Genomic DNA, 16,174 nt, shown 5'->3' on the forward strand with positions numbered 1-16,174 from the left:
TTATTGCACGATTAACGTGTCATTAATAACGATCGTACACAGCCTGTTGCACCGTTTATATTCGATTCGCGATGACTACATAAGATCCATGTTATTGACTTACATACTCGAGGTGTAAATAACTCGCGCCAAGATCCGATTCGCTTCCACACGAATGCTTTCGTAATTAACGGCGATTTTGTCTCGTTAGCGGTTATTAACTGCGTGAAATAATCGACGAGATTCTCTTTCGAAATTTGTCGCATTACAGTGTCATCGACATTTTCATCGAATCATGAGGTCATTGTCGTCATTGCCAACGATTCCACTTTGCTTATAAATCGATGCCACGAGCTAAGCATAAAGCCCGTGAAAGCGAGCACAAGTTACTTCCGAACGACGATATTCGCGCGCTTTCGAAAAATTTCGTTTCGAGCGGATGGCGTCGCGTATTTTTCCGCGTGAAAATCGCCAAGTGTAACGTGCGAAAGCGGCTGAGTTTCGTCAAGCCCGAACGATCGTCAAATATTTTTTTTTTAATCAGGGCAAAGCTAATCTCTTTAACGTCAATTTCCAGGAATAAACCGCATAGAATAATAAATAGTTTCTTTTCAATCAATTTTATCGCTCATTTATTAACATAAATTACAGCTGTATAATCGATTTGCTATCAGGCAATTATTCTTTACGAAAGCAGCGCTATGACATTGTTTCTTGCGCTGAAGTCATTTCTGATTACAAAAATCAAGCATCTGCATCTTCTAATTGTCAAACTAATTGACAAAATGTCAGGCATTATGTTAATCGCCTCAGCGTACTTTAGGTGCGTTCGTAATGCCGTATTCGTGACTTTTGCGTGACTCATACGATGAGTTATCGCTCACGACTCTCTCAGTTGCAAATTCTCGAACTCATTGTATAGAAGCCATGTGACCATGCGATTGCATCAAGGTCGTACACACCGAATAAAGAACCGATTGCATATCGATTCAGCCGGTAGCGCGGCGTACCGTTTCGATCGTATAGAATGCTCGTGTGACGTCTAGAGTCGATTTCGTTCCATCGGCGATCGATAACTCTCGACGCAAAGACGCCATCGATAACTTTCATCTAACAGTAAAATATCTCTACAATTCATCCTTGAGATAGATTTTAACCAGCTATAAACGGCTGGGTCTCATAACGAACGAATAAATAGGAAATTCGTCGCCCGAAACAGGGACGAGAAATGGTCCACGCACGTCGAAAAACGGGCACGTACGCGAGCCATATTGGTACCAACGGCATTTTACACGTTGGTTTTTCCGATTAAGGTCATTACCTGAACCTGCTCGGTAACATATGTGCCACCATTAATAACTAGACGTCAACACTTGCGTTTCTTTGATCAGGCAGACTGTTTCTTTCGGATGGCTACTTGTCGAGGAACGACGCCACGAGTTATTTCGATAACTGCTCGAACGATGGCGTCGCTTTTTTCGGCCGTTTGCTCCTAGCTTCGTTATAGATACCGTCCGTACAGAACGCATCCGTTTCTGCTGTAACAATAAAAAGATTCCCCTCGAGAGAAATTATCAGGATCCCGTTAACCGATCGAATACCAATCGAGCGTAGTTACGATGCTCACTGCGGTCGCCCGTGACTTTTAAGATGGTTTTTTCGTCTAAGGACGATCGTTAAAGTGTCCAACAGGACAGAGTCTGGAACGTTTCTGTTGCACCCATAAAACACAAAGCGTCGCATAATATCTCCAATTGTTCAACTATCGGTGACGATTCGTTCACGTGACTGGTCGTACAAGAACGTCGTCACTTGTTTATACGAGGTATTTCGATACGATAGGATACAAACTCGAGACGAGTAACACGCTTAATTAGCTGGTAGAACACATACACGGAGGCAACAAAACGATCATAATAAAGATAGACTGAAGATCAAGCGTGTAGCTTTAATTTCGCAGACATCTACGGACGCGTAACGTATTCCTACAAGAAAGCAACAGCTTGTGAAATCGACTGTTATTTATGATAGGTGTTTTCTCACAATGCTTTTTCACTCATTATTTGCTGCACACCGCTAAGAAGGCATATCGATTTCGAGGTCATTTACTAATTGTCGACATGTTAAACTCTCCAGGCGTGAGGTGTTGCATGGTACCATATGTTGTTATAACTTTGAGAAAAACTATATCAATTGTAATACCTATATGTTCTTTATTTCCTATATGTTTTATATAGTTTTTATTATGTTTGTTATTTATAACCTGTTCAATTTCAAAAGCGTTTATATATAAATGCTTAAATATAGCTTCGTGGTTAATAGGATTGTTATATTGTAGTACTGTTTAACGAAAAAGATGAGATAGCTATACTACGTGAGAACGAAGTTCATCAGGAAATTTCACTATCTTATCGAGCCATGTTCCTTCTGCAAAAATTGTACAATAATATTTCACTTAGACGCGTAAAAGTTACTATAACATTGCTAATTGTAACCACAACGCTATCACGTTTCAGGGAAATATCGGTTAAAAGTTACGTAATAAATACGTAATGCGAATTGTGGGCGGAAATCGGCAACTTAGCATTCTACCAGTGAGTGTTTAGTTTTCTTTCGGAAATCGACGGCCTTACATTTAGCGGAGTTATAGCTAACTATTCGACGTGCTCTTCTAAACGGGACGACCATCGCCTGACTAATAGCGTATTCTCGATTGCGCTCTTGGCTACGTGCAATGTGCATCATTCTCCACGTGTTTCATGTTTACGAACCGGTCACGTGAGCAGCCACAAGCCATTACATAATCGTCGTATTGCCTGCTGATAAACAATCGCCCTTTCTTCCTATAACGCTAATGGATACCATTTAACGATCTCTAAGTGTTCGAATTTATCACGCTCGTGGATTGTCGTATAATCTTTGTAAAATATGCCGTCAGAAGATTTTATGGACAATGTAGAAGGATTGGGACGTTACAAGCATCGAACGGTGTTAATGGTAAAATATCTAGCATGTTCCGAGAAACCACGGATATATAATTAAACAATGATGCGCGAATACACGTGGCAACTACAGGGTCGACGAGTTTAAAAAGTTTCGTATATATTTGCATTCATATAACGAGTAAAGTAAGTGACTACGTAGTGGTGGATCCGCGAAAGTCGCGTTCTGAGGTATAGATTGCTCGATAACGCGACACATATGCAAACGCGTTCGTCGATTTAACAAATTGCGGATGAATTTATCCGATGGAGACAGCTTTGACTTATTGTCACTCGATAACTATTCCTCTTCACGTCCCAGCCAAGTTATCGGTTTGCCAGCGACAATTCGGTAACCGTCCGTTCGGTGAAAGTTCGCGGGAGATCTCTATGCCACGTTTCTACTTCGATATAGTTTCGTCTTCACGCTCGAAAGTTTTAATAGAGTGAAAATGACCTAGCGATCCCGCTGTTTCTTTCCAGGTCTGATGATGGAGTCGGAGAAGAAAATCTTCGAGATGATGAACAAGAAGGCGGCCATGTCGAAGTACTGGATGCCTTTGGTTTGGGCGACGAACATCATCAACAGGGCCAGGAGGGAAGCCTTAATAACTAGCGACCAAGTAGTGCAAACCCTCCTTGTCGAGTTAAGCGACATCCGGAAGAGGCTTGGCGCGCTCATTGGTTACGACACTGTTTGCGTTCCTCTCGTTTACACTCAGGTGAGTATCGAAATATTCTACAAAACCGTGTCACCGTTCGAACACGTATCACTGTTAATACATTTTATAATTCTTTTAATATTCTGTTCGATAAAACGTCGAATGACTGAAAACGTGAAGGTGGACTAGACATGTGAAATTGTTTGGAAGGCAAACAACATTCACCGGAATGAAATTTTCGAATCTGCCGATAGATCATCCAAGTTTAAAGTTTCTCCTCGTTGACAAGCGTTACAAAAAGCGAAGATTTAATCAAGGAATGGCACAACGTATTATTCTGTTTCCAATCTCATTCAGAAATCGTGGAGAAGCCGGGTAATTGCGATGGCGTTTACCGTCATTGAGAAATGCCAAGTGTTTTAAACGAACGTCTTCATCCCGAGCTGATTCTCATCGTAACCACCTCGTCGCTTTGATACTGTTGACAGTGTGCAGCGCACGCTTGCGTAAGTCTTAATTCCGTTGTTAGCTTCACAATGCAGCGTTTTCTCTCGCCATTTCCTCTAATCAAGTTTTTCCAATAGAATCTCTCTAACATCTTTCTAACGCTTGTAAGCTTGTTTCATGCTCATCTCTTAGCGAGAGTTTCAACAAACGCGAGTCGACACGTCCGGCGTTAAGGGAACGGCCGTTCCTTCGAACGGTGCATTTCAATTTGCCCGGCCGAGTGTAGTTTCCATAGCAAGAAGTTAACGAGCTTCGAGGCAGTAGCGATCATTAGAAAGTACGTCACCTCGTTGCAACACGATATCATCGATAAAAGACTCGATGCGTAATTGCGGAGGCCGCCGACGCTCGAAGATCATTCATTTAATATACGGCAGACATTAAAAAGTTACCAACTACCCAAGATCGATGTTAACAATGTGCTCGTGGCTCTCTTTATCCAGTTCGAAGGACTCGATTTGTTGCGGCGCAGTAACAAAACGGATCCATTCTTGGAAAGATGTTTCGTATTCGCAATTAGCAGGCACGTATTCATTGTGCAACGTTAATTGCTCATCAGCTAACGTCCCTAATTGTTGGCTACGAACGCCATTATTTTCGCGGTATTAAAGAGCTGTTCGCGTCATAATCTTGTATATACGTGGCCAATGTCTGGGAAACAATCTTCGTCCAGGCTTGATAAATTCAACTTTAAAGGCATTCTCTAAAACTGGTTAATAAGCACAGATTTGAAAAGCGTGATGAGCAACTGAATCAATCACAGTCGACATTACATGAACGATGAGAAAATTGTTCATTCATTGTGCAAAAGTGCGTCATCGACTACCAAGGATAATAATAAATACGAAATTGAAACACATCGAACGAGGAAAAGTATGATAAAAAAAAAACCGATCGCCTTTTTCCTTCGGGGATACATTGATACGTTAATCGTCGGGGATTTCAATACCGATTACATTTAGTTCGACCACAAACGATGGGGTAAGCCACTCGGTTAGTCAGCTGCATAGAACAGAGCTCATTTTTATTCCCGTAACTCGTATTCCTCACATAAATTATACCGGTAATGGAACTGATCGATGATTCGCGTTCCGCATTAGTTTATCAGTCGGTGGGAGAATGCTTGGGATTCTTGGTTGGAAAATAGAGCATGCTCACGCGAGGAAAACGTGCTATTAATCCGTACCACGAGAGTCAACATGGTAATTCACAAACCAGAGACGTTTCATTATGAAGATTTCGAGAGATAAACGCACGGTCGGATTGCTTTGAATTAGCGAAAATAACGAGAAGTGTACACGGAGAATGTTCAGGAAGAGCAACTCAGCTGTAATTATTTTCCTTGTCGTGTTTTCGTGTCGAAACAGAACCGTGACGTGCGTTCGTCTTTCACCAATCGCACTTTGTCTCCGTGGTAAAAGCAGGATAAAATCGCATGGTTAGGCGTAAACCAGTACGGTTCTGCTGTGTAATAATACGTTTACCGAATACTGTTCGACCTGCGTGGTTTACTCGTATCCATCGGTTAGCATGCACGTTTGTATAGCATGTATCCGCTTACAGAAGTTTTATAAATTTCCAAAGGAAAAGCGAGATAGAGACAGAAGGACAGAACAATTTACCTGCGATGCGACAATGCGCTTTAATTACCAGCACATACACTGCGCTGGTTACCCTTTGTCTTCCAACACACTTTTCTCTCAAATGACGTTATTATTAACATGAAGTATCTTGCGTCATAAGTTGAAATTCAAATGATTTATACGCCTTTCTGTATCTTTTCCAAGCAATGTTTTTGCACGGAAATAAGTACATTGTCGATATCGTATGAGCGAAGAAGACAGTACGCATGGTCAAGGATGACAAATGAGTCGAGCGACAATCTCGTCGCGGTCCGTCGATACGGCGGAAATAAATTTCACAGTCAGTTCAACGTGCGATCGAACCTCTTCGTGTGCACGACGATCAAAGTCTAAAGATAATCCATCGATCGTGCTTTTTCTTTTATTCACAACGAGTCTTTGCATAAACCATCGTTTCCTGGTGGCCTTCGATGAGAAAGGTAGTATTCTTGATGACCTTGATATGATTTCATTCAAACCTGTTCGTCCACGCGTGTACAACGCGAAAAAGGGACGAAACCGAAAGGAACGTAATTCTTTGCCAAGCTTGACATTACTTGCTCTTTGACAAAGGAACCTTTCACCTTAGAAATGGCCAATGTCTATCGTTTCATCACGATTCTAACTTTTTTACGAACTTCAGGATATCCAGTATTACTTTCTCCGAGCCCATCATTAACTACAGCGTAGTTTGTCCATGAACAACGTACGTGTTCATCGAGGCACCGGCGTTCCTGTATTAAGTTTCATAAAGGTATTCTTGAAAAGGAACGAAGAAAGTAATTCTGAGAGAAGCGGTATTTATAGCGATGCAGGCGACGTGGACCAACGATGGATACTTGTTTCTTACCTTCGACCGCGTTTATTCGTTCTTCCTCGATACGCAGAAAGTATACGACACTCGTTCTAGGAATCAAACAATATGATGTAACACGGCAATATCTATCTATAAATTTCTGTCGTTTAATTTACCCATTTGTCCTCTCGGTAATCTCGCGCTGGGGACATTTGATTAGCAAATTATAATGAAGCCATTTGTTTTTTTCCTTCTTCTATCGCGCGTCGCAAAATTAACGATGACTCAATTTTATTTCGCCAATTACCAGTAGTCGACGTAACGCCGTTTTTAGGACCGTGATATTCACGGTTCTAATCGAACGAGTTTGAACACCGTTTATTTACGTTTTCCAGGTAGTCACGCTATCGTTGTACGCGTATTTCTTTTCCGCCTTACTCGGCAGACAATTTATCGAGCGCACCGACGTCGGAAGCGGAAAATACGAGGAACCGGACATGTATTTTCCATTTTTCACGGCTCTGCAGGTAAGAACATCGATCGTAAAGACGCTTGTAAAAAGACGATCCCGTCTTCGATGAATAACTATCGATCAATCCGATTCATTCGTTCCAGTTCTGCTTTTACGTGGGATGGCTGAAAGTTGCCGAGGTATTGATCAATCCTTTCGGCGAAGACGACGATGATATCGAGTTGAATTGGCTTATAGATCGTCACATCAAGGTACGAGGACAACTTTCTCTGGTTCCATCGAAATTTAAGTTAATCGTATAGAAATTGAAATTCAACTATTGTGTCACAAGATTCATATTTATTAACGGTGACGCGTTTATTTGATAGGCTGGATACATGATCGTGGACGAAATGCACGAGGAACACCCAGAATTGTTGAAAGATCAATATTGGGACGAGGTCGTGCCGAAAGATTTACCGTATACGGTGGCTAGCGAGCAGTACCGACGAGAAGAGCCAAAGGGTTCAGCCGAGCATTATAAGGTCAAAGACAGCGACGCTCTGTATGCAAACGTTATATTGGGCCCACAGATCCATAATCACGTTCAACATCGCAAGACCCACCAGGATGACATGTACGCCGATTACGTAAGTACACGTCACCAGATGAACTTGAAACTCTCGATGTGCAACCGGCTACCTGTATTTGGTGTCACGATCGGATCGTGCAGCAAACATGTTGGAAAAATATTTATTCCAAAGAAGTATTTATACTTGATATATTTATATTCGCTTACATGTATTATAGGAAAGCGTCGATACTCCGTTGGTCGAGCGAAGGAAAAATTGGCTACAACGACAAATTACTAGAATGGGCTCTGTACGTAGTTCTTCGACCACTTACAGCAGCGGCGGTGGTTTCTTCTCCAGAAATCGTCACAATAGCGTTTATAGCAGCCCTGAAACTGGAGGTTTACCGCAAACGAACAATCCGAATCTTAAGATGTCCCTTTATGATAGGCTAGTTGGACGGAAAAGCATTCGAAGTCAAAGAATGGGTCGACAAGGCAAGTGATTTACGCAAATTACTTCCGACGTGTCTTCGTACGCGACAAAATAGAAACAAATAGAAGGAAATTAAAACGTAAGGAATTGCTACGCAACGTGATAATATAATTCTCAAGCGTGTCAACAGAATGGTGCACAGTCTGGAATAGCGTTTGTCGTAATGACGTTCATTTAACTATTTAAATGATAATGATACGATCTTACGTAACGCCTGCGCATTCACGTTAACAGTATCTCTCGTTTCTATGAATTAAAGTCAATAATCGGTGCCTCTAACCGAGCCGCGTTGTTCTCTATGAAATGATGAAAAACAATTCTTTGCTATCATTACAAAAAATTGATTTCCAGAAGAAAAAAAAAAGAGCAAACAATTTCAGTTCCGTTACTCGAGCGGTAATCGTATGTATTTCCGTTTTTCTTCGCCGGCATTTTCAAAGCTGCAATCTTTTTGCGCGTTCCAATGTGACACGAGAAAAACATCTTTCAATGAAAGTGTCGCGAATGTTCGAAGTTTTCCCCACCTGGCTACATGCATGCAAGGAATTATGCAATGAGTAACCTTGTGTAATCTGAACAATTTCCGCAATCGCGAATCATTCTTCTCGAAAAAAGTTTTCTTAAGACCTTGTGCTTCTTTCTCCAATCGTTCCTCTCACTTATGATAGAAAAAAAGGAAAGCCACGCCAGTGGCGGAAAAATACCTAAGCAATTATACCTAATCGCATTTTATCCATCCATTCTATTCTCAACCCGATTCGAGGCGGTCGAAGGAAGATTCGTTTCCTTGCTCCATAGCGGACCGTTTTCTAGCGGTAAAATAAACGCAGCCGCAAAAATTGGCATGATCATCGTTAGCCTCGTTATTATTGCTGCCGGCGCTAAGAATAGTTTAATCGTAAGCTTAGGATCGAGACGCGGACTCGATCATTCCGTAACAAGCTTGTCTAATTTATGTTCGTTTCCCGGCAGGTACCATGACGAAGTTGAATCCGGTGCCGGTTTCTCTGAAGAACCGACCTCGCATACCGACGCCGGACGTGACGAAAGAAGTAGTCGACCGTGAACAGAGATTAGCTCTATCAGCGACGAACGCGGCGAACATCGGGGCAGGCGTCGTAGGAGTGATACCGGCGAACGGCCACTATCCGGATCTATCGGTTGTGCAGGTCGTGCTCTCGCCCATTCAAGAAACGGAGGGCACGCCTGTAACTGGGAAATCTGGAGCGGCAGCGTTGGCACAGGCTGTTCTCTCTCCTACATTGACCAGTGCCGGTCTCGTTGCTCCTGTCACTTTAACACCTGTCACGATGTCGCAGTTAACGCAACTAGGACTGATGACGACAACTTCCGCGTCCATGATCAAACCAACGAATCAAAGCAACGGCGTTCCTAACCAAGCCACCTTAACCGAGGTGAACAGCAGCGAGGAAGAGGGGTCAGGCAGTGGAAGCAGTAGGAGTGGTAGCATTACAGGACAGGAAGAACGTTCCACGCCGTTAATAAGCCAAGACAGAAGCACTCCTCTGATAGGAGAGAGGTCCAGTCCTGTGGGCAGCGACGGTAATCCGTCTACCTTCGACAACTATAACGATCGCTCTCCCATTCTGATAAATCCCGAGAAACTCGGTTACGTGGTTACCACGATGTCGACCACTCAAGATGGTAAGATAGATCCACGTGGCAGGCGATCGGCTTCGTTGCCTGGTCCGCCAGTTGTGCAATTGCGAGAGGACAGGAGTATGTCTCTGCCACAGTCGCCGGGTCTTCAACCGAGGGAAAATCGCGCGGCCTCGGTATCGAATGGCCACGAACCTCCCAATATAGATAGGCTCATAGTGCATGGAAAGGACATTCGACCGAGAACTAACAGCATCGGCCACGATCTCTGTAGACCGAGTCATCGTATCCAAGACACTTCGAGGAAGATCAGCAGCGTGTCTTGTACCAACGCGTCGCTCTCCAGTGGTCTAGGTACAACACCTATCACGGCGACCACCATAATGCCAGCGACTACTCCGGTTGCTGGTAGCAAGAGGGGAGAGGTGTACGTTTGACTCGTAAATCTAGGGACAATGTGGTAAATTATACTTGGTCGTGTACGGCTTTGATCGTCGTGGGCGATTCGAACGTGCGTCGCACTTGCCTAAAATCCGACTCCGTCCATTATAGCGACGACTTGGCGTTTCATACGCGGTGAGAGTAGGAAGCAATTTTCGCGCGACAAGCGTGAACGATAATGGGATTTTTTTATTGATCGAGCTCCAAGAGCTGAGAAACGCTTCGAACGATCGTGTCACTCCGATGTAAATACGATCTTAACTTATGAGCATTTCGATCGACGAGGTAGCTAATTATCGATACAGAATTGACACTGGTATCGCGCGCTGATCGTTCGACAATCGTAACTATTACGGAAATAACAGCGATGGAATCGAATTCGTCGATTCCTGTATGTAGCAATCGCGGAAGCGCTTCTCTTCCTTTTGTCGTAAGTATGTGCAATAACGCGGTAGCAAGATGACGGTGCGTAATCGACATTATGAAAATGGTGTCGTTCTCAAGTCCTCAGCGTAAAAATTGTAACGTTCACGCGACAAGTGGAAGAAAGGAGTAGATGTTGCGAATACGTCAGTGTCGCAGATACGTGTCCTATACACGATATGCGGATAGGATACTTTTTACTATTTGTGCGTGTTTTACTTTGGCTGCGTCGTAACATTGTGATACGAAATATTTTTGCTACGATAAACGCAGGGGCGAATTTAAATGTGTTTCTTCTACTTCTTCTTTCCGCGAGTACGTACGTCGAGAAATGGAATCTCGATCGCAGACAAAGTCAGGTTACGCTTGTAAATAGCCGATCCTCGCGAGACACCACATGACTCGTCGTTTTCGGCTTCTAGCATCTAGATGAAAGATTTTCCCTCTCATCTGAGCCGACTGTGTATTTATTCGATGCGCGACGGCAACTCGGAAACTCGACGTTATTAATCTGTTCGTGGATGGAACGAAACGCATCGAGTCAGGCTCTATTGCGAACTGGAAAATGACGAGTGCATATATGCATGTGCATGAACACGCAACGTTTGCCATATTTGCCATACTCGGAGACACTTTGCGTAAAGAAATTGCGTGCAACTGTAATCGCGAATCTTCGATCGGAGCGATTTAAAATTGAGCTACAACTTCCACGATGCTCTACGGTATCGCCGGTTTGCCGATCTGCATCATTTATTACTCTATAATAATTTAGGAGTTAGTAAGTTAGTTTTATCGATACGAGAAACGTTCGGGAACTCGTGCGCGTGAAGAGCAAGTGCAAACTGCGGTAGTCAACGAACAAACTCGGCTCAAAAGAACGAATTACTTTAGAAAAAAAGGATATTCTCGATGGAACCATCGATTTTATTTTTTTTTACTGCAAATTGCACTTGCTTTTTGTTCGCCGCGTATTCAGTCACGCGTCTCTGGAGAAACGCGTGGCAGCTCAAGCTTTTTCTATATAAATTCGAGATCACGTAAATGTAAGTAACGATTCGATGTATGTACATGGTGAATGAAGCTGGCGATAGAGCCAACGAACATGTACATAGTAGATGAATTAAGTTAAGGTTACTTGGTGTATGAGATTATGAACATGCTCAATGCACGACACGCGATATTTGATCGTCGATGTGAACCGAGCGTTGTCTTTGTCTTCTTCGTTGGTCGGTAAGGCCGGTTTCACACGGAGATAAGCGTATCGTAATACACGTATTGTAATCTGCGTATTGTGTGAATGTCACCATTTTTTGTAACGTTTTATCTGTCGCCGTCATACAAAAAGTATCTATCGTAACCGAAATACGCGAAATGAGTATGATATGATATTTAATATCTATCATACGCGTATCTCCATGTGAAACTGGTTTATGGATCGTAATTTGCAGTAAAAAATGTGTAAATACGGACGTATTTTTAATCGATTTGTTATTCCACTTTTTTCTCCTTCTATCTTTGCGATGTTGTAATTTAGGCAAACTTGATCGAATTCAGTGGATTTAAAGATCGAGATAACGTTATATAAATCTCTTAGCCGAGACGGTGTTAAGTAACGACGATTATAATTCTAATTAGTTACTTAACGTACGAGATCACGCGAACCACTTTTTGTTAACTTAAAGGTATTATTATCTCTCGACCGAGATAATATTCTGTTCAGAGTTCCGAAAGAATTGGAACGTGCTCTACTTTATAAATAAAAGAAAAGTATTTAGAATGATTTTTCTGATTTGAGCATTCGTCGGTACTCAAGTGTTACTACGATCATGAACTTCGAACAAATAGAAGTGTATCCGAACTTGTAGATATTTGTACACATAGTATTTGTATATAGATTACATCTCGTTTTCGTTATGATATCTCCGATCTGACTATAAACTATATAGGTAAAGAATTGTTTCGGTGCCTGAGTCGCGTCAGCGTGATGTAAACGAACCACGTGTAAGAATAGTAATACATTATTCTTATTATCTATATTCTGCAATAAAAATAAACGTTTCCAAACGCATCAATGTCTTCTATTTCCTAAGTATAGTAGCAAAGGTTTTGAATTCGCGTGGCTGCATGATTCATCGTGCATACTGAAGATGACAGGAGATTCCATAAATTCCAATAATCTCAGAAATTCTAGGGGTCTTCGAAGCTTCCTGTGATTACGCAAACGTTAGGGATTCAAGGAGGTATTGGAGATCTTGTCCCTTGGGAAGTTCCACAAATTTGAGAGGTACGTTTGCAATGGCGAAGATCTCTCGAGATCTCTCGTACCCATAGAATTTCCTGGAACTCCTGATTGGAATCTTCTACGATTCCGTTATTTTTCTTTTTTCTTTTTTTTTTACGTGTTATGATATTTTTAATTTAGTAATTTTAAACTTCCTGTTACTCTGATTCAGTCTGAACAAATTTAGACTTTAAATGTCTCTGGTCGTTTAGATTCTTTCCATCACGAGCTCTTTGGAATTTCTTAATACCAGTTCCTAGAGTTACCAATTATAATCCCTTATGAAACTTCTATTGCTTAGTCACTAACATCATTTGCAATGCAAATATAATATTGCATTATGAATGAAACATTTCTCGGTGCTAGAGCTGCATCTCCACGGTATGGGGATCCAGGTTTTCACTGGTGACGCGCGGCAGTAGTGGGACACCCCGTGGTGGGGTGCTGTTACCACGGGTCTAGTTGAATGTTCGTCACTTTCGCTCGTTCAGCCGTACCGGCTGGCTGGTTATGTTTTTGCCCCCTTCTCATTTTGGTTTGCTATTTTCATTCTTTATGCTTATGCATACTTATGAATACATCCTCCGTCTCAATTTTAATCCTTCGTTTTCTACCTTCTATCTTGGTTCTCCGCTTCCACTTCGATATTAAGATGGTTATATATTCAGAATGCTGCTAGGTTATATTTAGCAAACTAAATGTTTATTTTAATCGGTATTACATGTACGTACACGCGAATCTTATATCGAATTGATCAGGATTCTTATTCAAATAAATCAATCCACTTGGAATAAACTCTAGAAAGGAGTGGCTTCTCCCGCCCACCCTATCTCTGTGATTAGAAACTCTGCATCGTCTAAAGTTGGTAGGCAGCAATCAACATCTAATCGAGGATCACGCGGAGCAACAGTGTCCTTCTTCCTTGTGCCTTTTCCCCGAAGCGGTACCATTCGCTAGAACTAATCACGCTGGTCTGGATCGAGGAAGCCAGCGGAATTGTATTCGTCACTTCGAAGACGCGCCTACGTTCTTCGTCCACGTTGAACGTATTCGTCGCTGAGCAATTTCTCGGATCGCTCGCAGCGAGAAAACGCTGTCCCAGAGCTAGCGATCATCTCAACTCCGCGTGCCTGATGTCCGTAGCTTGTCCTCTGTTCTAGAACAAATAAGAGCGGCTCACGCGCCGTTATCCACGGTAAACTCTCGAACACGCGTGAAACGCTAAATATTTATTAGATGCAACCGACGTACTGACAACTGTCCATCGTTTCACCAACCTGTAACACGGTATCAATTTCCACGATGAGACCGCTCTAGGTTATATTCTTACACGCTAGAGAACATTTAATTTTACCATTAGAACGCGTGTAGTATCATGAAAAAGTTGATAGCACTAGCTTTTTTGACGACTGTCGACACTTTGTAGTTGTAATACCGTAAATGTAACGTTGTTGAGTAAAGTCTAGTACTGTGAATTAGTCGTGCAGATACTTTTTTCTACTCTTCTACTTATTTGGGTTATGCTAAAAATAATCTATAAATGATTTGATCTCTTTCGCAACTATACTTTTCATTAAATAAGAATTTAAAACCGTATCAAATGAGTGAATTTTTAATTCTCACTGCATAGCGACTCTCTTCGCTGCAACGCGTTATCAGCGTGCAAGGACCACGTTAGTTTATCTCTTGATATCGTATTGGGAACTGTGATCATCGCGAGGCTAGTCTCAACTCGCGGTTCTTTGACTTGACACAATAATAAATCATTACGCTTGTCACGGATTATCGGATTGGCCGCGGTCGGTCGCGTGATGGGTGGCGAACGGCCGCTTATCACCGACAGCATGTGTTTGCACTCAGCTATGCTGGTGAGAGCTTTTCTTTTATAGAACCACCAACCTTGTTACCTCTTGGCCACTTTTGTGCGCGCGTCCTGTCCGCTTCTCCTCTCTTTTTCCACCGTGTTTCTTCTGTTTTTCGTTTCTTTCGGGACACCTCGCTACCGAGATGCCGGATTACACGAACATCAGACGGCGTTTTCGCGTGGGAAACCGTCCACGAGGAGATTTCATTGGTTGAGGGAGATCCGGTTTGTACGCGATATTGTGAACGTCAATGAAGATCGACAGTTCAGATAACGACAACGGGGATGCGTTATCGTTCGATGTCTAACGACCGGCATCGAGATTCGGCCGACGTTGTCGTTAACAGAGTTGGACAAAAATCTTCGTGACTGAGAGCAACACGGGTTTCAGATAGCGGAAACAAATTGGGGAGATATCATTTATATACATTATAGAAATTTATCGCTCAAGAATACATTTATTGCTCCGTCGTTCAAGATAAAAGCAGCTCTTACGACGGTTCACAACGCTTTACGACGTTTAGCGATATACGTCATTGTCACGCGAAGATACTTTGTTACAAAGATTCTGAAGACCATGATACCTTATTCTTCACTTCGTTCCCGATTATACATACAATGAATAATGACACGAGATGGTAATTATCGTTATCTTCGAACCCTGAACCCCTCTGTGCGCGAAAAATCAAATCTTCTCTAGCTTGTACGCGGAATCGACGAAACCAGTGAAGATCAATGGAGCATGGATCATGGAGCAGCTGACAATCCGGAGACGGTCTTCGAAACGGTGGTCTGAACGCTGCAACGCCTGTAGCACAAAGGCGCGTGCGTCGCCCGTTCGCCACGTCTTCGAGACGCGTGGGTCGGCGATTGCAAGCCAGCTCGGACTCGCGACTTAACGATTTCCAGCGACAAGGTACGAACTCGTGGAGAGCGAACGCGGAGCCGCGAAGATTTCACGGATGTCGCGACCCGCGAGTGGGTGGATCGTAGAAAGCGGAATAACGTGACATTAACCACCCTCGGGAGCGTCTCGCGGCAAATTTTCGACGTCCGCGGAATCGCGAACCACTTAACAGCGCAATTCAGCTACCAGACGATAAAGATAACCTTCTTGACTGTATCCGTGACATTTATGCACTGCTTGCACGCGTACATAGATCAATGTATCTATGTACATAGACATATGTATGTGCGAAGCATCGCGTTTGGTTAAATTCCAAAGAATACCGCGAGCAACGAGAAGATAAGTGCACCCATTTTCCCAAATGTCGATGCAATTTCATCGGAATTTGCATCCTGTGATTGTACAACTCGACGAAGATCAGACTTTGTACTGAAAACCATGAGCATCGATTCTTGTGTTTGTACACAAGGTACCAGAAGAACCACGAACCGTATATCGGGAAATGGGATCTGTTAGATCGCTTAGGTAGATGGCAAGCAAAATCAAAGGGTCCACGTTTGGCAGGATGATTCT

General features: G+C 42.8%; 1 protein-coding gene and 1 long non-coding RNA gene across 6 annotated transcripts in view; one reads left to right on the plus strand and one right to left on the minus strand.

Moving 5' to 3' along the window:
- The window catches only part of LOC100649883, a 41,300-nt gene extending 28,683 nt beyond the window's left edge, over positions 1-12,617 (plus strand). For 4 of the 5 annotated variants that reach the window (XM_048406995.1, XM_003396725.4, XM_048406996.1 and 1 more), the window contains 6 exons: positions 3,444-3,682; positions 6,943-7,074; positions 7,163-7,270; positions 7,388-7,648; positions 7,809-8,067; positions 9,038-12,617. In XM_048406995.1, the coding sequence (XP_048262952.1) occupies positions 3,444-3,682; positions 6,943-7,074; positions 7,163-7,270; positions 7,388-7,648; positions 7,809-8,067; positions 9,038-10,122 (2,084 nt within the window). In that variant the 3' untranslated portion in view covers positions 10,123-12,617. Of the gene's footprint in view, positions 1-2,597; positions 2,977-3,443; positions 3,683-6,942; positions 7,075-7,162; positions 7,271-7,387; positions 7,649-7,808; positions 8,068-9,037 lie in introns of those variants that run through there. The other variant, XM_020864029.2, reaches the window with a different exon arrangement.
- An 893-nt stretch (positions 12,618-13,510) lies between these two features.
- On the minus strand, positions 13,511-15,767 carry LOC125385359. The gene is made up of 2 exons (XR_007224484.1): positions 14,454-15,767; positions 13,511-13,986 (listed from the first exon to the last, which is right to left on the minus strand). It is a non-coding gene; the product is annotated as an uncharacterized LOC125385359 (long non-coding RNA).
- Between the last annotated feature and the right edge of the window lie 407 nt (positions 15,768-16,174).

Source organism: Bombus terrestris, chromosome 7 (assembly GCF_910591885.1).
Source record: "Bombus terrestris chromosome 7, iyBomTerr1.2, whole genome shotgun sequence".
In the NCBI taxonomy this organism is placed as follows: Eukaryota; Metazoa; Arthropoda; class Insecta; order Hymenoptera; family Apidae; genus Bombus; species Bombus terrestris.